Source organism: Geotrypetes seraphini, chromosome 1, assembly GCF_902459505.1.
Source record: "Geotrypetes seraphini chromosome 1, aGeoSer1.1, whole genome shotgun sequence".
Classification (NCBI taxonomy): Eukaryota; Metazoa; Chordata; class Amphibia; order Gymnophiona; family Dermophiidae; genus Geotrypetes; species Geotrypetes seraphini.
The window spans coordinates 387,768,897-387,789,926 of NC_047084.1; the positions used below are offsets into that span (position 1 = coordinate 387,768,897).

Here is a 21,030-nt window from a genome sequence, read left to right on the forward strand (position 1 = left end):
ATCTTGGTCTACAGTCATTATTACATGACAAGGTAAGGCAAATTCTGGTCAAGCAGCTCCTGCAGTGTAGAGGAACTAAAGGGCAAAGGGGACCCACCTGCAGTTGCGCTTGATTCTCAATTCAGAGCTATTTCTGAAAGTATTGCTTAGAGGGGCTTTTATTTGCACTTATTCTGCTAATATAACAGCCTCTTCCTTCCAATCTTCCCTCCCAGCAGTCTTTTCTACTTCAACCCTCAGGTACAGAAAATGTACCGTATTTTCACGCATATAACGTGCGCGTTATACATGATTTTTACAAACCGTGCATAACCTTGCGCGTTGTACAATTATTTTTTTCCAATCCAATCGGCATCCCCCCTGCGAACCGGCATCCTCCCCCCCGCTTGCGTCACCCCCCCTCCCCCGCGATCCTACATCCCCCCCAGCACCGGAAAACATGTCTTACCCGATTGGGCACCGGCACCAGCACCAATGCACAGGATGTGCCAGTGCCAGTGCCCAAAGATCCTCCCTCGTTGGTTTGGGTTGGGCTGGGCTGGGCGGTGCGGTGCAGGATAGATCCTCCTTCTTCCTGCGCCAGGCTGGACTAGGCTTTGAGCATTTGCACATGCTCAAAGCCTTCTGGTCTCGCTCTCTCCGAGATTATCTCAGAGAGAGCGAGACCAGAAGGCTTTGAGCATGCGCAAATGCTCAAAGCCTAGTCCAGTCTGGCGCAGGAAGAAGGAAGATCTCTCCTGCACCGCACCACCCAGCTCAGCCCAAACCAACCCAAACCAACGAGGGAGGATCTTCGGGCACTGGCACATCCTGTGCATTGGTGCTGGTACCCAATCGGGTAAGACATGTTTTGCGGTGCTGGGGGGGATGTAGGATCGTGAGGGAGGGGGGGGTGACGCGAGCGGGGGGGGGGGGAGGATGCCGGTTCGTAGGGGGGATGCCGGATCGGATTGAAAAAAGGTTTTAGCATGCGTGGTATACGCGTGTGCGCGCTATATTACATTTTTTTTACATAGATTTGTGTTCCCCGCGCGCTATACCCGTGTGCGTGTTTTACACGGGTGCGCGTTATCTACGTGAAAATACGGTAATTGTTTTAAAGTGCAATGCATTCACACCCCTAGATCACCTGGGGTGATCATAAGAGACAAATGTCAATTATTTCTGTGCAAGTACAATGAATATATAATTGATATCTGGTGTACTTTAAACATTTCATACCAATCTCAGAGACTACTTTATTATACAACTGAGCCTCAAACCTGAATGTTTCCTCTTGGAGCTGTTCTAGTTGTGTCTGGAGCTGCAGATGTCTTCTTCCTGCAGGGCTGTTGGGATCTTCTAGAGAATCAGACTGGTTTAAGCGTTCCATGAGAATCTGATTCTCAATTAACAAGCTACTCTTCTCTTCTTGAAGTCCTGCAACCTAAAATATAACAAATGTGTTATAACAGTAGAGTGACTAACTTTCTCTATCAGGATGGTTAACAATAAGCTCAACAGGGTTACTACTATATATCCATATGCTTATATTATTTTTTAAATTATAACCACGACCTCCACATGTTCCAACAGGTTAAGTTTTATATGGGGGTCCTTTTACAAAGGTGTGGGTAAAAGTAGCTCTAGTGTGCACTTATGCAGGTCTTTCCTGTGTGCTAAGGCCATTTGTTTCCGCAGCCAGAAAATGGCAGAATTCCAACTTCTGGCATTAATGACTACATGCTAATGTTGTCATTAGTGGTAGCCAAAAAAAGATTAATATATGAGCCCTTAACACTACCTATTTTGTAGTTGGTGGGGCTCACATGCTAACTGATAGTATAGAAAACATCCATTTTCCACCCCCAGACATGCCCATTTCTCAAAAAAAGTAAAATGTTTAGCACATGGTGTATGCACATAGATTGTAAAATTACTGTGGGACTCTTCAGTGTGTCCCGTGGTAAGGTGTCATAAGCATAAGCTAGCTCTTACCACAGCTTGGTAAAAAGACTAAACAAAAATAAAGTATCTAAGCAGCTACTTAGACTTGCCAGTGCTCCTTCCTTGTCTCTCTTTCTACAGTTTTACCACAGGAGAGAACATTCTTATTTGTATTCAGACTTACAACTTCTTCCTTTTCTGAACATCTTTAGATGTCATGAGGAATCAATTCCAAGTTATGTATCATCCCCCATGTGCAGGATAAAACTTCTTTCTGACCTTTTTCTCTACCTACTCAGTCCCCCCTATCTCTTACATATACAATCAAGACTTTCTGGCTTCTAAATTACTCTTTGAACATTTCTGTAATTGACATTGAAAAATGTTAAGTATGGCATGTATATCACTAAAAAAACTAATTTAATACATTCTGAACTGCATTTTTTACACAGTAGAATGTGAAAAATATAGAAGGCTGTCATTACTACATTTCTATGTTTCAATTACATCTAACTATATGGAAAACAGATATAAAATGTTGTTTCAGAACTATATAACCTGCTTGTCTCAACAGATTTTTGGGTATGGCATGGAGTGCTGCTGGATGGGGTACAATATTGAGGGTACATTTGGTCGTATTTAGTGGATGTGCAGCAATATTGGAGAATGGTGTCTCAGTTTATAGAGTAATTATTGTATGTTTCTCTTCCTCTAAGAATCTACACTTTTCTATTAAATGGACAGCCAGTCTCTATGGATGATTATTTCCATTACTTGGTGGCCTCAGTTATGACAGCAGTGAGAAACTACTTGGCTTCTACTTGGAAGCAGATGGAACGTCCTACAAAAGAGTAAGCTATTGGTTAAGGTGAACTCTATCTGATGTCCAAATTGATTGCTATCAAAAAGGACAGCATGAATAATGTGACCATTTTTTTCCTCAAAACGGGACATTTACTAATTTTTAGGAAATACTATGTGTATTCAAGAAAACGCATATAACTTGTACATGCCAAAGAGAAGGGGTAGAGGTGCAATCCCCCTTCTATTACAATTGATCAGTTCCTGAGTCGTCTTCAGTTGAGGTTCACGACGCTGGGGAATCGCCCGCTAGTTCCGATGGCACAGAGTGACACTGTAACGGAAGCTTCAGGGCTAGAGGTCATGTTGAGCCCCGCAGTGCGAGATCCTTCCCCTATGCCACAGGCAACCAGCTCCCCGCGGCGAGAAAACATGTCCGGAGAGGCAGAGCTTTCAAACCAAGAGGCCAGTTCATCTGGGACCTTGGAAGAGGATTCCCTGATGAACCTTTCAGGTCCCAAGGAAGGTCCTGCGGTCGGAGCAACTATGGGGCAGGAGCAGCAAGCCCAGAATGTGGGAAAAGTGCAAGGTGAGGTTCCTGAAACTAAATATGGAAGCGTATTTACTAGTGCTGCCCGAGTCAGGAAAAAAAATTGGTTCGATTTTCCTGCCCAATTGGGTGTTTTTTATCAAACATCCTGGTGGGCTTTTTTATAACCTCTTCACTCACTCCACCCCCTTTGCCCTCTCCTACCGACACTGGCACTGTGATGTAAACAAAATAAACAAACAAAAATGACTTTTCCTCACTCTGCTAAATCCTAGCTCATGTTCCCGGTCTAACACTAGCTTTGGCAGGATACACATTTCAAATTTGACATACTGTAATCACAAAACAGAAAATAAAATTATTTTTTCTACCTTTTGTTGTCTGGTGATTTCATGAGTCTCTGGTTGCACTTCCTTCTGACTGTGCATCCAATATTTCTTTCTTTCTTTCTGCCTCCTGCATGCTTCTTCTCCTCCAGACCTCATTCCATTCCCCAACCAACATCTACTACTACAACTATTAATTATTTCTATAGCGCTACCAGATGCACGCAGTGCTGTACAGAGTCACAAAGAATGAGAAAACAGTCCCTGCTCGAAAGAGCTTACAATCTAACCAGGTAAGACAGACAAACAGGATGTCATGGATACAGTTAAGGGGAACGGTTAATCAACTGGCTGGGTTGGAGGACAGAGGAGTAGGGTTAAGGATTGAAAGCTATATCAAAAAGGTGGGTTTTCAGTCTGCTTTTAAACAAGGGAAGGGGCTTGACTGACAAACTCGGGTAATTTATTCCAGCATAGGGGGCAGCTAGATGAAAGAAATGAAGTCTGGAATTGGCAGTGGAGGAGAAGGGTAACATTAAGAGTGACTTATCTGAGGAACATTCTCTGGGAGGTGTATGAGGAGTGAGAAGAGGCAGCAGAATGAACACACTTGTAGATCAGCAATAAGATCTAGAACTGTGTGCGATGGCAGATAGGGAGCCAGTGAAGTGACTTAAGGAGAGGGCTTGAAGATTTTGAAACCTCTTGGAGGTGACTGGGCATGGTGGAGGGGGAGTAATGGTGAAGAATATCAGATGGTGATCAGAGATGGGGAGCAGTGAGATAGAGAAGTTAGAGAGAGCAGTTGGAGGAAAAGACAAGGTTAAGGCAGTGGCCATTTTGGTGAGTGGTTGTTGTAGAGCAAAGCTGGAGGTCAAATGAGGATGTTAAGGCAAGAAACTTAGCAGAATACTTGTCAGTGGGATCATCAGGGTGAAAGTTAAAGTCCCCAAGAATGAGGGAAGGAGAAGATGACTCAAGAAAGCCCAAAAGCCAAGAGTCAAATTCAGTGAGAAAGAAGGAAGGGGACTTATCTCTCTCTGTCCCTCCATGAGTCCAATTTTTTCTTCCTCTCTCTCTGCCTGCCTCCTGCCACCCAACATTCTCCATTCCCTCTCTCAACTTTTTTTCCTCTCTCCATGCCTGCACCCTGCCACCCAACATTCTCCATTCCCTCCCCCAACTTTTCTTCCTCTCTCCCTGCCTGCACCCTGCCACCCAACACACTCCATTCTAACTTTTTCTTCCTCTCTCTCTGTCTGCCCCCTGCCACCCAACACACTCCATTCCCTCCCCCTTTTCTTCCTCTCTCTCTGCCTGCCCCCTACCACGCAAAACACTTTTTTCTTCCTCTCTCCCTGCCTGACCTCCCACCACAGATTTCTCCCTGCTACCCCGCCGACGACGCAGTAACCGGGACAGACAAAGCGCGTGGCCCACAAGTCTTCTCCCAACGTCAATTCTGACGTCAGAAAGGAAGTTCAAGGCCAGCCAATCCTTGCCTGGTGGGCCCAGAATTGACGTCAGGGACAGGCTTGTGAGCCACGCACCTGTTCTGTCCTGGTTGCAATGGTGGGGATGCAGGGAGAAATCAGCAGTGAGGGACAGGCAGGGAAAGAAGAAAAAGAGTGTGTCAGGTGGAGGGGGGAAACCTCCCGATGCGCTCTTTCAGAAAACAGGGCATTTCGGCATCCAGAAGCTGTGCTTGGGGACAACAGAATAGGCTACCTAAAAACGGGATGATTCAGTTCAAAATGGGACGTATGGTCACGTTAAGCATGAACCATTTTCAAACTATCTGGCAGTTATATGAACTCTGGAGAGAATATCTTACCTGATTTTTGTTCCCCCTTACCGGGAGGTGGGAGGGTCTATTCTTTGATGTTTCTGAGATTGTTCAGATATTGGCCATCAGCCTATGTAAACTTTTAAAATTATTATTATTATTGCTAAATTAAAAAGTGCGACTGTAGTTCGGCACTGCCACCAACTCTTTTGGAACATCGAAGTGCTCAAGGAAGTATAAGGAGGGTGCTTTGGATGCTACACAGTTGATATGGATTTTCTTTTCCTGAGGGAAAGCCTGAAAAGAAGAGATCTGCAAATCTACCACTTGCCTGTGGAGAAACACTCAAGAGAAGATCACAGGTATGTATTAGAATGAGATTATCATTTGATCTAACAAGGACACCCATGATTACTGAAGAATCACTTAATATATACTGGAAACAGTCTTTTGAAGATGCACTAATCCATTAATCAACCAGTAGTAGCTCAATGGTGCTAACAATCTACACCCAAAGGGAGGAATCGGGTAGAAGACTAGACAATCTGACTGGAACTGAACTAGCTGATATTTCCTGATCAGCACCCTGCATTTACAAAGTGACTGTTACCAATTTCTGAAGTTCCTTGACTACTGAGTCAAAGGATTAATGGTCCTCAGAACTTTGTCAACTTGAGAGGAATTGAAAAGTCAAATTTGGACCTTTGGAGATCAATGCAATAAAAACAATGAATGGTTTCATTCATACATAGCCACTATAGAGTGTAAGAAAACACAACCATAACCCTCTGATCTCTGAACTATGCACTGGAGATCTGCACTGATGGACTTCCTTTTGATGAGAATTTGGCATCATTTCTCTGAAGTTCTGTGCTTCTGTCATCAGAATCCAATATTTAGGGTATATTGGAGAGTGAGATCTGCACTTATCTTTTAGTATCTTCCACCTTCAGTCAAAAGGGTTATATATCCCTCTGGCAAATCCTCATTTCCAGCAGTCAATGAGCATTTGGTATTCTCTTGAGGGGAGGGGAGATAATTAGCTGATTCTGTTTGCTGTATTGTGAATTTGTTGCCTATTGGGTTGCTTTTTGTAAAAATGTAATAAAAATAAATTAAAAAAAAAAAACATACTCCCTAGTCTTAGGCTTTGGTACCACTTTTGGAATAATTGATGAACCTGGTCTACTTCAACTCCACAGCACCCAATGGGCTTGCATGCACTGAAAACGATTCAAAATCATCTGTAACCAGGTTCATACAAGGAAACAATAACTCAAAACAATTCAAAACAAGGAAGGCTTTATGTCAAACACTCTTCCTGGGTGCCTTGCTTCATAAACGAAAAGAACTTCAGATACAGCACAGTTATTTACCGTAACAGGTGTTATCCAGGGAAAGGCAGGCAGCTATTTTCACATATGGGGTGATGTCATCAGCGGAGCCCGGATGCGGAAGCTCGCAAACATACTTGCTTGAAGAAACCAGAAGTTTCGAGTTAACTGCACCGCACATGCGCGAGTGCCTTCCCGCCCAGCGTAGGGCGCGTCTCCTCAGTTCAGATAGATAGCAGAGAAGCCAACCAGGGGAGGTGTGTGGGTTGTGAGAATAGCTGCCTGCTGTCCCTGGATAATACCTGTTACGGTAAGTAACTGTGCTTTATCCCAGGACAAGCAGGCAGCCTATTCTCACATAAGGGGGACCTCCAAGCTAACCAGAATGGAATGGTGGGAGTGTTGGAAATTTAGGAGAATAAATTTTGTAACACTGTTTGGCCAAAATGTCCATCCCGTCTGGAGAAAGTATCCAGACAATAGTGAGAAGTGAAAGTATGAACCGAGGACCAAGTAGCAGCCTTGCAAATTTCCTCAATAGGTGTAGATCTGAGGAAAGCTACTGAAGCTGCTATTGCTCTAACTTTATGGGCTGTCACTCTACTGTGTAGGGGTAATCCAGCCTGGGCATAGCAGAATGAGATACAAGCAGCCATCCAGTGGAGATGGTACGCTTAGAGATAGGATGTTCCAACTTATTTGGGTCAAAGGAGATAAAAAGTTGAGGAGCAGTTCTGTGTGGTTTGGTGCGTTCCAAATAGAAGGCCAAAGCACGTTTACAGTCCAGAGTATGAAGAGCTATTTCTCTAGGATGAGAATGAGGCTTTGGAAAGAACACTGGAAGAACAATGGATTGGTTGAGATGAAATTCCAATACCACTTTAGGAAGTAATTTAGGATGAGTGCGAAGGACCATTTTGTCATGATGAAACACCGTGAAAGGTGGATCTCCTGAAAATCTGGTCCAACTACGTCCGAATTTGTCCATCGTTTTCCCTTCCCTTCCAGGAGGAACTGTGGCATAAACCTTCGAAGGATGGGACCTCTTCAATGAGGACTCGACATGCAGGAATTGATGAGATAACTGTGAGTTGTCAAACCCTTTGCGATGCACAGTTTTATACCTAGAACAGCTGTATGGAAAAAGGTGTTTCCATGCATCGACCAAAAGTCTGATTCAATAGCTTATGAAGAGGAAGCTTAAGTGACTCTGCCGGAGGTTGAGGAAGATGCATGACTTCTAGATACTCCTTAGAGCACAGTTCTTCAACCGCCGGTCCGCGGACCGGTATCGGTCCGCAGGAAATTTTTGCCGGTCCGCACAGGACCGGCAAGATTGACTCATTTGAACTTCCTGCCGGTCCGCGCAGGACCGGCAAGATCAGCATCGGAAGTCTGCGCTGGGCCGGAGAGATCTTGGGGAGCCTCCGACAGTGGCTTTCTCCCCTCTCTGCAGCTCTCCTTTACTTCCCAGCGCAGCGATTCACGAAGGCAGCCTCGGGGCTTTTGCTGAGTCGCGGCTGCCTCTGATGATGCAACTTCCTCTTTCCTCAGAGGCGGCGCGACCCAACAAAGGACCCGAGGCTGCCTTCGTGAATTGCTGCGCTGGGAAGTAAGAAGAGCTGCTGGGAGGGGAGAAAACCACTATCAGTCTGGGAAGCTGCTGGGCAGGGGAAAAAAGGGACAGCTGCTACTGGAGAGGGAGAAGGAGAAGGAGAGATGCATCTGGGAGGGGAGGAGGGAAAGGAATCTGGGAAGCTGCTGGGCCAGGAAAAAAAAGGACAGCTGCTACTGGAGAGGGAGAAGAAGGAGAGATGCTTCTGGGAGGGGAGGAGGGAAAGGAATCTGGGAAGCTGCTGGGCAAGGAAAAAAAAGGGACAGCTGCTACTGGAGAGGGAGACGGAGAGATGCTGCTGAGAGGGGAGGAAGGGAAGAGAGTTACTGCTGGACAGGAGGAGGAGGGAAGGGAGAATGAAAAAAGAAAGGAAACAGCTGGCAGAGAGATTAGAGGAGGGGAAGGGGAGACACAGGCATGAGAAAGTAGAGAGATTGATGATAGGAAGGGGTCAGCAGAAAAATAAGCAGAGGGACAACGATGATAGATCTGGTGTAGGAGAGATAAAAATGAAGAGAGCAGTGAAGCTGGAATGAATCATGTAAATAGGAGAGAGGGGCACAAGCTGGATGGAAAGGGGAGAGGGACATAGAAAGAAGACAGATACCATATGGAAGGGGGAGAGGACAGATAGTGGATGGAAGGGGCAGATGCTGGATTGAAGAGACAGAGAGGGCATACAAGGAAGAGAGTGAAAAAAAAATTGAAAGCAGAAACCAGAGATGACAAAAGGTAGAAAAAAATAATTTTATTTCTATTTTGTGATTAGAATATATCAGATTTGAAATATATATCCTGCTAGAGCTGGTGTTAGACATAACTGGGGACTGCAAAACCCAGGCAGTGCTTCTTTAGCTTTCAGCTGGCTTAGGGAACTCTCTGACCAGGGGGCAGTTGCCCTAGTTGCACTCCCCTAAAACTATTCCTGTCATGTGTTACTTCAGTATTCTGTTAGCATGATATTTCTGTGTAGCATTCTGTAATAATTTGGCTTGTTCAGTTTTCTTGATAGTAGAGGGGATATATGTGAAGGGGAGGGGAGACAGGGGTTTTGTTGATCCTTGCTCTGAATTATTTGTATTTATAAAATGACAATTCTACAGAATATTGTTTCTTTTTATACTTTAATAAAATACATTCAATATAAAATCATAACTGAGGCTTGTGTGGATGGGATCAGATGATTTGTGGGGACCGAGCTCGCGGAGATGGGGCGGAAACGGGATTTTTAAATTTTAGTCCTAGTAGTTTGCCGGTCCACAAAATAATTATTTTTTTTCTGCCGGTCCACGGGTGTAAAAAGGTTGAAGAACACTGCCTTAGAGTATTTGGAGCCAGTATTTAATTGAAGATCCAAGTCCACAGCCATCTGACGAAGAAAAGATGAGAAAGATAGCTGATCCGCCAATGCTTTGCCTCGAGAAGGACTCGAGGACGTCGAGGCAGCCTGGGTCGAAGATGAAGCTTCGGCAGGAAAAAAGGCATCAAAGGAATATGGTGACTTGGACTAGGCAATCGAAACCGGGACATCCTCGAGGTCCGGCATTGGAGACCTCGAACAAGGAGTCAGTGGTCTAGTTGAAGTTGGGGTAGATCGAGGCTTCGTTGAAGAAGATCTTTCTTTAGCAGAAGAACTATACCTGGAATGATGCCTCGATGAAGTCCTCGATTGTCGATGAGAACTGTGCCTGGAAGCAGATCTCGAAGATCGAGGAGACTTCACCTCGGAGATGGGAGCAGCCGATGGTATCAAAGAATGTATAAGGCTGGAGGCTGTAGATCGAAGCTCCAGAGGCTTGGTGGAGGAACCTCGATGCACTCCCAAAGACTCTGCTCCTTGTATAGAGTGTGAGGATTCCTTCCGAGGCAGTTGCAAAAATTCTGCTCCTTGTTGTACGTGCTTTGATGCCAGACCAGACACTCGCAGAGATTCTGCTCCCTGCAAAGAGTGTGTTAGCTCAGACTGAGGCAGGGGAAGCGGCTCGACCTCACGGGAGTCTGCTGAATGCCCAGGCTGGATAAGAGGTAGAAGCTTCGGTCCCATATTAGTAAGGAACTGAATGAATTGCTTCTCTAACATGGTCTGGAAAGAAGCCGGCAAGGATGGATCCGCGGCTGAAACCGGACCACCTGCTATGGCTGGAGGTTCCCTCGAGGTAGTGTGAGTGTGCTTTGACTTGGAAGTCTTAGGCACTTTAATCACTACCGCTGGAACTGTCTGCTGAGCTATCTGACCTGAGGAAACAGGGGAAGATACAGCAGATGCTTCGAAGAAAGAGCCGCTGCAAATGACGAAGGTCTGATGAGGCTCGAGGTGGAAGCAGTAGAAGCAGGAGGAACCTCGGTAGGAGTCGAGGCCGAGGTCGCCTTTGAAGTCGAGGGATCAGAAGAAGAATCCATCTCGAAGAGCTTGTCCACCAAAATACAACGACGATTGAAGGCTCGAGGCTGAAGCGTAGCACAGCGCAGGCACAACTTCGGATGATGTTTCGGCCCAAGGCACTTGAGGCAGTGACAGTGTGGGTCCGTAAGAGAAATCGCACGCTGGCACTTGCTACACTTCTTGAAGCCCTTGACAGGCCGGGACATAGATGTAAAAATAGCCGCCGCAAGATCGAAGCCCTCGGGCTGCGGCTGAGCGGCCAGTCCCGGAAAACGGACGGAAGCAGAAAAAATTTTACTTTTTTTTTTAACTGAAAATGAAAGAAATAAAATAAGAACAGCGATTTGTGAGGAACAAATACAAACCGCGGTTCAGAGAAGGCACAAAGTAACGAAGTTAAATGCAGAGAGTCAAAGACGGTCTTCTCGGCTCCACAGAAAACTGAGAACTGAGGAGACGTGCCCTACGCTGGGCGGGAAGGCACTCGCGCATGTGCAGTGCGGTTATCTCGAAACTTCTGGTTTCTTCAAGCAAGTATGCTTGCAAGCGTCCGCATCCGTGCTCCGCTGATGACGTCACCCCATATGTGAGAATAGGCTGCCTGCTTGTCCTGAGATAATTAGTCTTACAACACGTTTAGATCACACAACTGCTGAATATCCAGAAATTAGTCCTTCAGGCTTGATAGATTACCAGGGACCCATCCCCTGTCTCAGAGAAACAATATTAGCTTAGTTACAAATAGTCTGAGCTAGCTGTTGGAATAACAGTTCACACATCCCAGCTTGGGCTTACTTCAGCTCTCAGTCCTGCAGTAAGGAGAAAAGTTGTCAGTTAAACCTCCTTTCAAGTCCCTAACACAGCCTGCTTCCCTGGGGTTCTCTTACTCTGTTTTGCCATGCCCTTTTTATTCCTGTTCATTTCCTTTTCCACCAAGTGTCCTTGCAGGGAAGAGTCCACTAGAGGGACAGGGAGAGCTTGCCGAGGGATTCTCTGACTCTACAGGGAAGTGTCCACTAGAGAGAGAGGTTCATACACTCCATCACAATCCTGTTTATCCAGGGCAGGATTAATTCTTCGAGGGCCCCTAGGCACACAAGTACACTGGGGCCCCCTGGCCCTGCCCATACCCTGCCCCCATTTATCTGTTTTCTTATTTACTTCTTTATTTCCACTTGTATTTCTTCTTTTTTAAATTCAAAATAAAGATTAGCATACCAGTGCACAGTTTTCTTCTATGCAACCCCCAAACATCTCTGAACAAATCCTCCTTCCTTCCTTCCCACCTACTTACTCAGGACTTTAACTCTGAACCCTTTCCATACATATATAAAACTGTTCAAATATATTGTAAAGCAGTAATACTATCTGAAATATAAGTCTATATTAATAACCAGGTTTACAATGCCTCTCAACTGCCTTACTCTATGTCAACCAACTGTAACCCATATGTATGTATAAACAACCAAATCTGTAACTCCTCTAGTATGTTCCACTCCATGTATGTTAACTTGAAACAAAACAACAAGATAGCGGTCCAACAAAGAATCCACCATGAAACAAAATAATATTGGCAGAAAATAAGGAGATTCAAATCAGGTTTATTCAAGGTGCTCCCAAGAACATGCTTGATGCATTTCGCCAAACAAGGCAAGTCAACACTAACAAAAAACCATGTCTTTCATACAAACAGAACACAGAAAACACCTTTGCCTAGTATGGAATATGTAATCACAAATTAACCTCTCCCCCTTTTACAAAACTGTAGTATGGTTTTTAGCCACAGTGGTAACAGCTCAGTTGCTCATAGAATTCTGAGCATCAGAGCTGTTACCACCAAGGCCGGCGCTAAAAAATGCTCTACATTTTTGTAAAAGGGGATAAAACACAAATACGCAAAGGTTAAATTGAACCACCAAGAAGATGGACTCTGCATACAATGCAACACCAGAAACAGCATTGCTTGTGCCCTAAAGCAAAAAAATAAATAAATAAATAAATTTTCTACCTTTGTCTTCTCTGGTTTCTGCTTTCCTCATCTTCTTGTCACTCTCTTCCTTTCATCCACTGTCTGCCCCTTCTACAATATATGGCATCTTCTGTCCTTCTATGCTACTTCCAGAAACTGTATGCCTCCCCCTTCCATCGTTCCCTTAACCCCCATTGGTCTAGCATCCATCTTCTTCCATTCCCTCCTTCAAAGGTCTGGCATCTCTCTCCTCTTCTTCCCTTCCCTCTCCCATACCCCCATGATCTGGCATTTCACTCTCTCCTCTCCTTTCCCCCCACTTCTATCAGCATCAGCCCCCTTTCTTTCCCTCCAACCCAATTCCATCCAGTATCCTTTCCCCTTATGTCTCTCTCCTCTTTCCCTGCACACCAATTCCATCAGCATCTGCCCCCTTTCTCTCTCTCCAACCCAATTCAATCAAGTATCCTTCCCCCTTATGTTTCTCTCTCCTTTCCCTGCATACCAATTCCATCAGCATCTGCCCCCTTTCTTTCCCTCCACCACCCTTCTCACACGGCAATGGCCCCTCCACAGCAACAGGCCCCCCCCATTGCATCGATGACAACAACACCACCGGCCCTCCCCCCTCCCCGTCATCGATGGATGGCAACGCGGCCTTCCCCAGCATCAACGGCTGGCTCTGCTCCAGGAAGATCTCGCGATGACTGCGTCGGCCGGAAGTGAGTGAAGAGGGGGATAGACCGGCAGATGCAGTCATCGCGGGACCTTCCTGGAGCAGAGCCAACCTCGTTACCGTTGATGCCGGGGAAAGGCAGCGCTGCCGTCCGTCGATGCCAGGGAGGGGTGTAGGGCTAGTAGTGTTGTTGTCATCGATGCCATGGGAGGGCCCGTTGTCGTGCGGGGATGCTCGTCGCCGTCTGAAAAAAAAAAAAATTGGCATGGCAAGTAGCTCTTTCAGGGAGCCCCCTGCCTATTTTGGGCCCTAGGCATGTGCCTACTGGGCCTACCCATTAATCTAGCCCTGTTTTATCTATGATGTAAAATGGCTACTTTATTTTAACAGATAAACAATAAAATATGCGTTTAATTTCACAAACCACTATTTATATTCTTATATTACAAAGACATTTATGCTAGTTACTCTATCTTGTATTTTGGAAACAGTATGAAAAAAATGTTTGATAAACACATTTGTTAAAACAGAAATGCCCCCTATACATTAAACTTTGATCTATGTTGAGTACATCACATTAAAAAATAGGATCTTCTATTAAAGCAGCCTTGCCAATTCTCACTGATATTTTTCAGTGTTGCTAGACAAACATTTGAGAACAATTTAAATTTCAATATGGCCATATTGCACTGTTAATAGGCATACTGCTTCCTCAGTATTAAAAAAATGTGAATTCTTATGAACCAAGTACAGAGAAAAAGTGTGTGGGGGTGGGTGGTAGGGGAGGTAGAGAAACATGCAGGTGGACTAGTCAAAACAGAGAAAGAAGTCTGGCAGCCCTATAACATAACAGACTTAATTAAAAAAAGAGAAACCAATTTAAATTATGAATACAATTCAGAGGATGAAAATATAAAGATTATATGAGGAAATGACAAATGAATCTAACTTCTGTTTGATATGTTTCAAGCTGTTAGCATATGTATGTTTTGCTGGGCTTTAAAGAAATAGTGAAACTCAAAGAAGAACCGTTTGCCCCCAACAAAACAAAAGATAAAAAGCAAAAAGCTCTATTATTGCAAGGCTATGGATGTTAAGGGAAACAATAAAACAAGTTCAATGGACAAATTAAACCACACAATAGGAAAAAAATGACATCCCAAAACAAAACTGTCATTCATCCTGTTAAAACCTCAGGCATAATGCACAGAGTGCCACTGTTTAGGAATGTTAACATCTATTGATTTTTATTGTGGGATGTCTGTACTTAAATATTTCTACGGGCTACATAGTTTACCATACCTTGCATGCTTTTATTTTTAACTCAGACTAAATTAGAAAAATGGTTCTATGAACTAAAGGGTTAATTTTATAAGGAGTCAGTTTCAGGTGGCAAGAACACAAATAAATGGTGGTATTTTATTTATTTAAATACTTAACTGGGCACTTACACGTGTAAAGGGCCTCATAAAATACTAACCAGTGCAAAATTATGTGCCATGTTTGCATGGTGCATACTTTTACTGTGGATGTGCACATGGACTGAGTCTGAATAGAGGTATACATGTACTACATAAATTATAAAATTCTATTATTCATGTGTGATCTTGCAATCACTTAGGGCTCCTTTTACTAAGCTGCGATTGCGTTTTTAGCGCGCGCAGAATTGCTAAACCCATGCTACGCGGCTAGAACTAACGCCAGCTCAATGCTGGAGTTAGCGTCTAACATGCACAGCAATTCTGTGCGCACTAAAAAGCTATTGCAGCTTAGTAAAAGGAGCTCTTAGATGCAGACATTTATACCAGCCTTGGAGCTGGTGTACATTATATACACCTCAGGCACATTTTGGGCCTCTTAAGCTAGCATTTAAGAAGTTAGGGCTCAATACTACATACATTGTAGATCGCCTAAAAAATCAGCACCAACTAGTACAGTGATAAGCACAATTCTATAACAGTTAGATGTCACTAAGCATCCTAACTTTAGGTGCACCATATTAATGCCAGGTTTTCTTCACCTAAATACTGGCGCATAATTCAAAAAGAGGTGCCCAAACTTGAAAAAGCCACACCCATGATCCGCCCCTAACCATGCCCACTTTTAGGCAGGTGCTTTGGAATAGGCATCTACTTTTTACACAATTGTGTGTGTGTGTATGGGGGGGGGGGTTAAGTTAATTGGACTTAACTGACAGTTAGGTCCATAACAGCAATTATGAGGTCTTAAGTGCCAGTTATTGGTGCTAATTAAGTTAGGGCATCTACATCAGCTTTGTGGACTACATAGAATTTGCCAGTAAGTGCCTAATTTTCATTACAATATAGGCACACTTTTGCCACCTTACACTAGGCACCTGGTTAAAAAAGATGTTGGTGTACTTTAGTAATTTTTATTAATTACTGCATAAAATTCAGTCCTAGTTATGCAGTGATATTAGTCTCAGTATGGGGTAACAGCAAAGAGAACTGCAACAGAAAAATGGTGCAAATGCTGTGTTAGAAGCAGTATTTCAGTGGGGTGCAGTTAATATTTTAAAAATTGCATTTTCTCATAGCACAGAAGATTTACCCTTTCTTCTAGGTCAATACACTGAAACCTCAGTCTATCTCGCTCCTCCTGAATAAAGCAGGCCTTCAATTTAAGCCAAAGCAAAAAGAAAAATATTTTAAGATGACAAACATTGGATGTATTAAGAAACACAAAAGCTCTTCTACTGAAATAGACTTCTGCAATCATCCATTTTTCTCTCTATTAAAGTTAGTTCGGGGTACTTTGGAAGGCAATTAAATGTGTTGTTATTTGGCATGAGGCTGCTACTTTTAACACCACTATGTGTAACTTTATACCAGAAAGTCTCATGGATTAGTAGTGAAGCTCCCTGGTTTCCCGAGGCAGCTCTGGGGTGGATTCTACGCCAAGGATGAGAAAGTTGTATTTGCACACACACACAAAAAAAATTGTGAAAGCATTTCACATTTAGGCCCCGATTCAATAAATGGCACCTATGTTCTGGGCACCCAGAAGCGCAATTATCAATCATCTGCTAGGCGCCATTTATAGAATCACAGCAAGATGCACCTAAGCGGTCTTAAGTGCCAGTAGGTGTTGCGACATTAGGTGTACTCCATTTATGCTCGTTTTCTTTGGCCTAAATGAGTGCATCAGTTAAGTGCTTACCAGCATCTAAGTCAAACCATGCCCAAAATCTGCCCCTAACCATGCCTACTCTCTGACAGGCACCTCAGAGTAAACACCTACCTCAAAGTGGTAGGTGCCTAGTCAATTAGGTGGCTAACGGCTAATTGCTTTTTAATGGTGCTTTTCAATTATCAATGCCAATAAATCCTAATTGAATAGTTAAGTTAGAAAGATTAGGTTCCTACCTCGATAATCTTCTTTCTTGTAGATGTGTTTAGTAGTCTTGAACGCTAGGGTTATACATCTGAACCTGCAAGTTGCTTGCAAAATGCTGTCAATCATCTTTGAACTCTGCCACCTTCCCAGGGAGCAGCTCCTGCCCCCTCAGTTTGTACCAAAGCAATTAAGTAGAATTGTAATGGCAGACAACTGGAAGGAGGGAAATGGAGAAAAATATCCCTGACACTAACATTCTGTTCTGCTCTGTAACACACATATTAATTAACATCACAACATTCAAGTAACTGATCAAAACATATATATAAAAATATGTGCAACCAGCACCAAATTATATAAAGCTCGTAGCTACTCGCATGTCCTGCTAACAAGCAGAGACTTAGACCAAACTTTACTTTCTGGCTTTTTTTCTCAGCATATCTGATAGACAGAGAAGTCTCCAAATCCAGATTGATCTTCAGGCAGAAGGCAGGCAAAGCCCACTTACAGGGCAGGGCTTCAGGACTACTAGACATATTTACAAGGAAGAAGATTATTGAGTTAAGAATCTAATTTTTCTTTCTAGTGAAATGTGTGTAGCAGTCCTGAATGCTAGGGGCATACCAAAGCAGTCCCCTGAGTCTAGGGCAGGCCCCCTGAGACTGCCTTCAAAACAAAGAACACAAAAGCAGAATCTTTCCTGGCTGTTACGTCTACTCTAAAGAACCTGGTGATGATATAAAGGGTAGACCATGCAGCTGTTCTACAGCTTTCCTCAGGTGAAACCACCCAAGTCTCTACCCATGAGGTAGAGACTTGATGAAACACCCATGAAACATCCTCTGGTGAGGGTGTTTCAATGTGACCAGTGGCTGCTTATCACACCCCTCATAAGCGGAGATAATTATCATTTTAATCCATCTGGAAATCAAGGCCTTAGATGTCGGCCTCCCTTTCTTAGCCTGACTGGTCAGGACAAAAAGGTGATCAGATATGCAAAATGTATTGGCAACTTCAAGGTACCGAGCAGGTAGGCAGGCTCTTGCAGGAACCCCGGAGGAACTTCTTCCAACCCCACAGGATCCCTAAGTCTAGAGGGGATTCTCGACAGCCCCGTTCCTGTGCTTTAAAATGGAGTCTGCCTTTCACATGGCAGTGGCTGACTCACTGCAACTGTGCAGACTTTAGCAGCAGGAGAGACTGGGCGCGGCAGGCCCACCCCTAGCCTATATTACACTGATGCATGCTTACTGGTAAATATTTTCATTCATCCAATACATAGCACTATCAGGAATGTGAGGTTCAAACTGACTTAGGATATAAACTAAATTTAAACAAATTTCTATCAAAGATATTATTTTCAAGAATTGCTTGGTTCCATTTTACTGTTTTACAGACGCCATGATGCTGAGTTTCAGACTTGTTCATCTCACCCACAATAGAAAAAATATCCTGCCAAAAAAAGCATCAGACATATAAAAGTATAACAGGTCTTTATTATTTTATGGGCAATCTGTATTATAGAAAGTTTAAGCTTTACTTTTGCTAATTAGATATACACCTGGAGACAGATTCAAGTCAGTTTCTTGTCCTGTTTCAATCTCAATCCTACAATGAATTACTCACCTGCATATCTAACTCATGGCATCTTTGGGCAATTTCTTCTTTTGCTGCTAAGGCTTCATTTAATTCCTCTGTGGTTTTCTTCAACTGTTACACAACACACAAATGTAATTAAAAACAAAACAACATATAAAATTTTGCTTTCAATGTTTAAATTAACAAAAGTGATATTTTTGTAGATAACACTACTACCGTATATACTCAAATATAAACTGAGCCATAAAAATGGTCCAAAAATGGGAGTCTTGGTTTATATTCAACTCTTCCATGGCTCTGTACCACCCTGCCCCATCCCGGGCCTGCCTTAAACCCTGGTGGTTCAGCGGTGAATTGGGACAGGAGCAATCTTCCTATGCAGTCTTGTGAAGTTGCCATGGGAACTTGAGGAAGTCATTTTCAATAGCGAGTCTGTACGGAGAAAGAACAGAGGAGGATCACTCCTGCCCCAGGAGGGAGGCGGGGTGGTGCAGAGCCAGCTGGGACAGGACAAGGAGACATTACTTCTAATCCAGCTCACCACTGGACCACCAATGTTTAAGGTAGGTTCAGAGAGGCCTGTACTGGGTTTCAGCAGGGGAGAGGCTGGGTGTAGAGCCTGACAGGAAGAACAGGGCTAGCAAGACAGGGCACCTCAGGGAAATCTGGAATGTAGATGTCAGGGAAGAGAGGAGGGGGGGCGGAAGGGGAAGGTTATCTCAGTTTATATTAGGATGTGTTTATATTCGAGTATATACATTCATTGTTTTTCTCCACATACCACTAGAATAAAATTCATTATGCATTATAATAAACCCATGTCATCTTGCACACACAAGGAATAACAGCGCACCCACACAAAATTCCAAAAAGCGCTTTTTCAGAGAGGCTACACAAACACCTGCATCTAGCTTTCTTTCTTTTAGGCTTATTAATTACCTCTACAAAAATTCCAGCTATTCAATTTACAATAATTAAAAAAAGCAAAAAACAAACAACGACAATGGCAAGTCAAATTTCTCTATATGAATAGATCATCCTCATCAATCTAGTATCTCCTCACCCCTACCTTCAATGAAGCCCCCTAAGCTTGTCTTCATATATAGACCTCTCTGAATTGATTTCATAGTCATTAGTTAGCAGTATAGAAGCTTTAAATAAACAATAACTAGTCTATCTTCAATTGTACTGTTAAAGGAAAGTTATTCCAAAGAGGTAGGAAGGATTCTCAATCTGTCATCTTTTTAAACACATCTTGGAGTGGAGGACTAGCCTACTGGTTAGTGCACCAGGCTGACAACAATTCTCACTGCTGTTCCTTAGGACCTTAGGAAGTCGGTCACTTAACCCTCCATTGCCGCAGACACACTACATTACATTAGTGTCTTTAATCCGCCACTACCTTTCGGTTCAAGGCAGATTACAAAAGAATTGGTCTGGGCAAACCCAGAGAAATTACAAGACAGATAGCAGAAGCGTTAACTTCCGAGGATATATTGAGAAGTTTAGTTAGATCATTTGACAAATTTCTTAAATAACTTGGTTTTTAATTTTTTCCTACTACTATTTATCAATTATATAGTGCTGAAAGGCATATGAAACACTGTTTTTTTTTTTTTTACATTTAATAGATGGTCCCTGACCAGAAGAGCTTACAATCTACCTTGGAAAGACAGACATGACATATAGGGTTGGGGAAACAGAATCCAAGATGAGAAGAGCTAGGAGTTGAAAGCAGTCTCAAAGAGGTGGGCTTTTAACTTGGACTTGATCACTGGCAGAGATGAAGCCTGCCATAGGGATTTAGGCAGTTTGTTCCAGGCATATGGCACAGAGAGACATAAGGGATGGAGCCTGAAGTTAGCAGAGAAGAAGGGAACATATAAGAGGGACTTACTAGCTGAGCGGAGCTTGTGTGGGGGGGTACATAAGGGAGATAAGTGACGAGAGATAGTGAGGGGAAGCCAAGTGCATTTGTAGGTCAGTAAGAGGAGTCGTAATTGCATTAGGAAAAGGATGGGAAGCCGGTGAAGTGACTTTAGGAGAGGGGTAACATGAGTATCACAGCTCTCACACAATATAAGTTGTATAGCTGAATTCTGGACGGATTGTCGAGAAGCAAGATGTCTAAGTGGAAGGCCTGAGAGTAGTGAGTTCCAGTAGTCTAAGTGCAAGGTGAGGAGGTTGTGGACAAGGGTTTTGGTAGTGTGATCAGAGAGGTAGGGTCGAATTTTGGTAATATTATAGAGAAAGAAGCAGCAGTTTTTAGCAATATGTTGTATCTGGGCAGTGAAGGAGAAGATGATCCAAAGATTGCAAGCAGACAAAATAAGGAGGATAAGAGTGTTGTCCACAGGGATAGAGAATGGGGGAAGTAGGGAGGCGGAAAGACGAGCAGCTCTGTTTTAACCATGTTCAGTTTTGGATAGTGGTGAGACATCCAGGTGGCAATGTCAGACAGGCAGGCTGAGACTCTGGTCTGGGTTTCTGTAGAGATATCTGGTGTGGAGAGAGAGATCTGGGAATCATCACCATAAAGGGGATACTGGAAGCCATGGGAGGAAATCAGCACTCCAAGGAATGCCACCGAGAGGTTAGAAAAGCAAAAGGGAAATACGAAGAGGGGCTGGCCAGGGAGGCGAAAAACTTCAAGGCATTCTTCAGTTATGAAAAGGGGAAGCGACCAGCGAGAGAGGAGGTGGGGCCGT

At 43.7% G+C, this 21,030-nt stretch overlaps 1 protein-coding gene across 5 annotated transcripts in view; it reads right to left on the bottom strand.

Moving 5' to 3' along the window:
- HOOK3 (hook microtubule tethering protein 3) overlaps positions 1-21,030 on the bottom strand; it is a 366,964-nt gene that overhangs the window by 179,524 nt on the left and 166,410 nt on the right. For all 5 annotated transcript variants that reach the window (XM_033916879.1, XM_033916887.1, XM_033916867.1 and 2 more), the window contains 2 exons: positions 18,350-18,433; positions 1,263-1,426 (listed from right to left, as the gene is read on the bottom strand). In XM_033916879.1, coding sequence (XP_033772770.1) covers positions 1,263-1,426; positions 18,350-18,433 — 248 coding nt within the window. The remainder of the gene's footprint in view (positions 1-1,262; positions 1,427-18,349; positions 18,434-21,030) is intronic.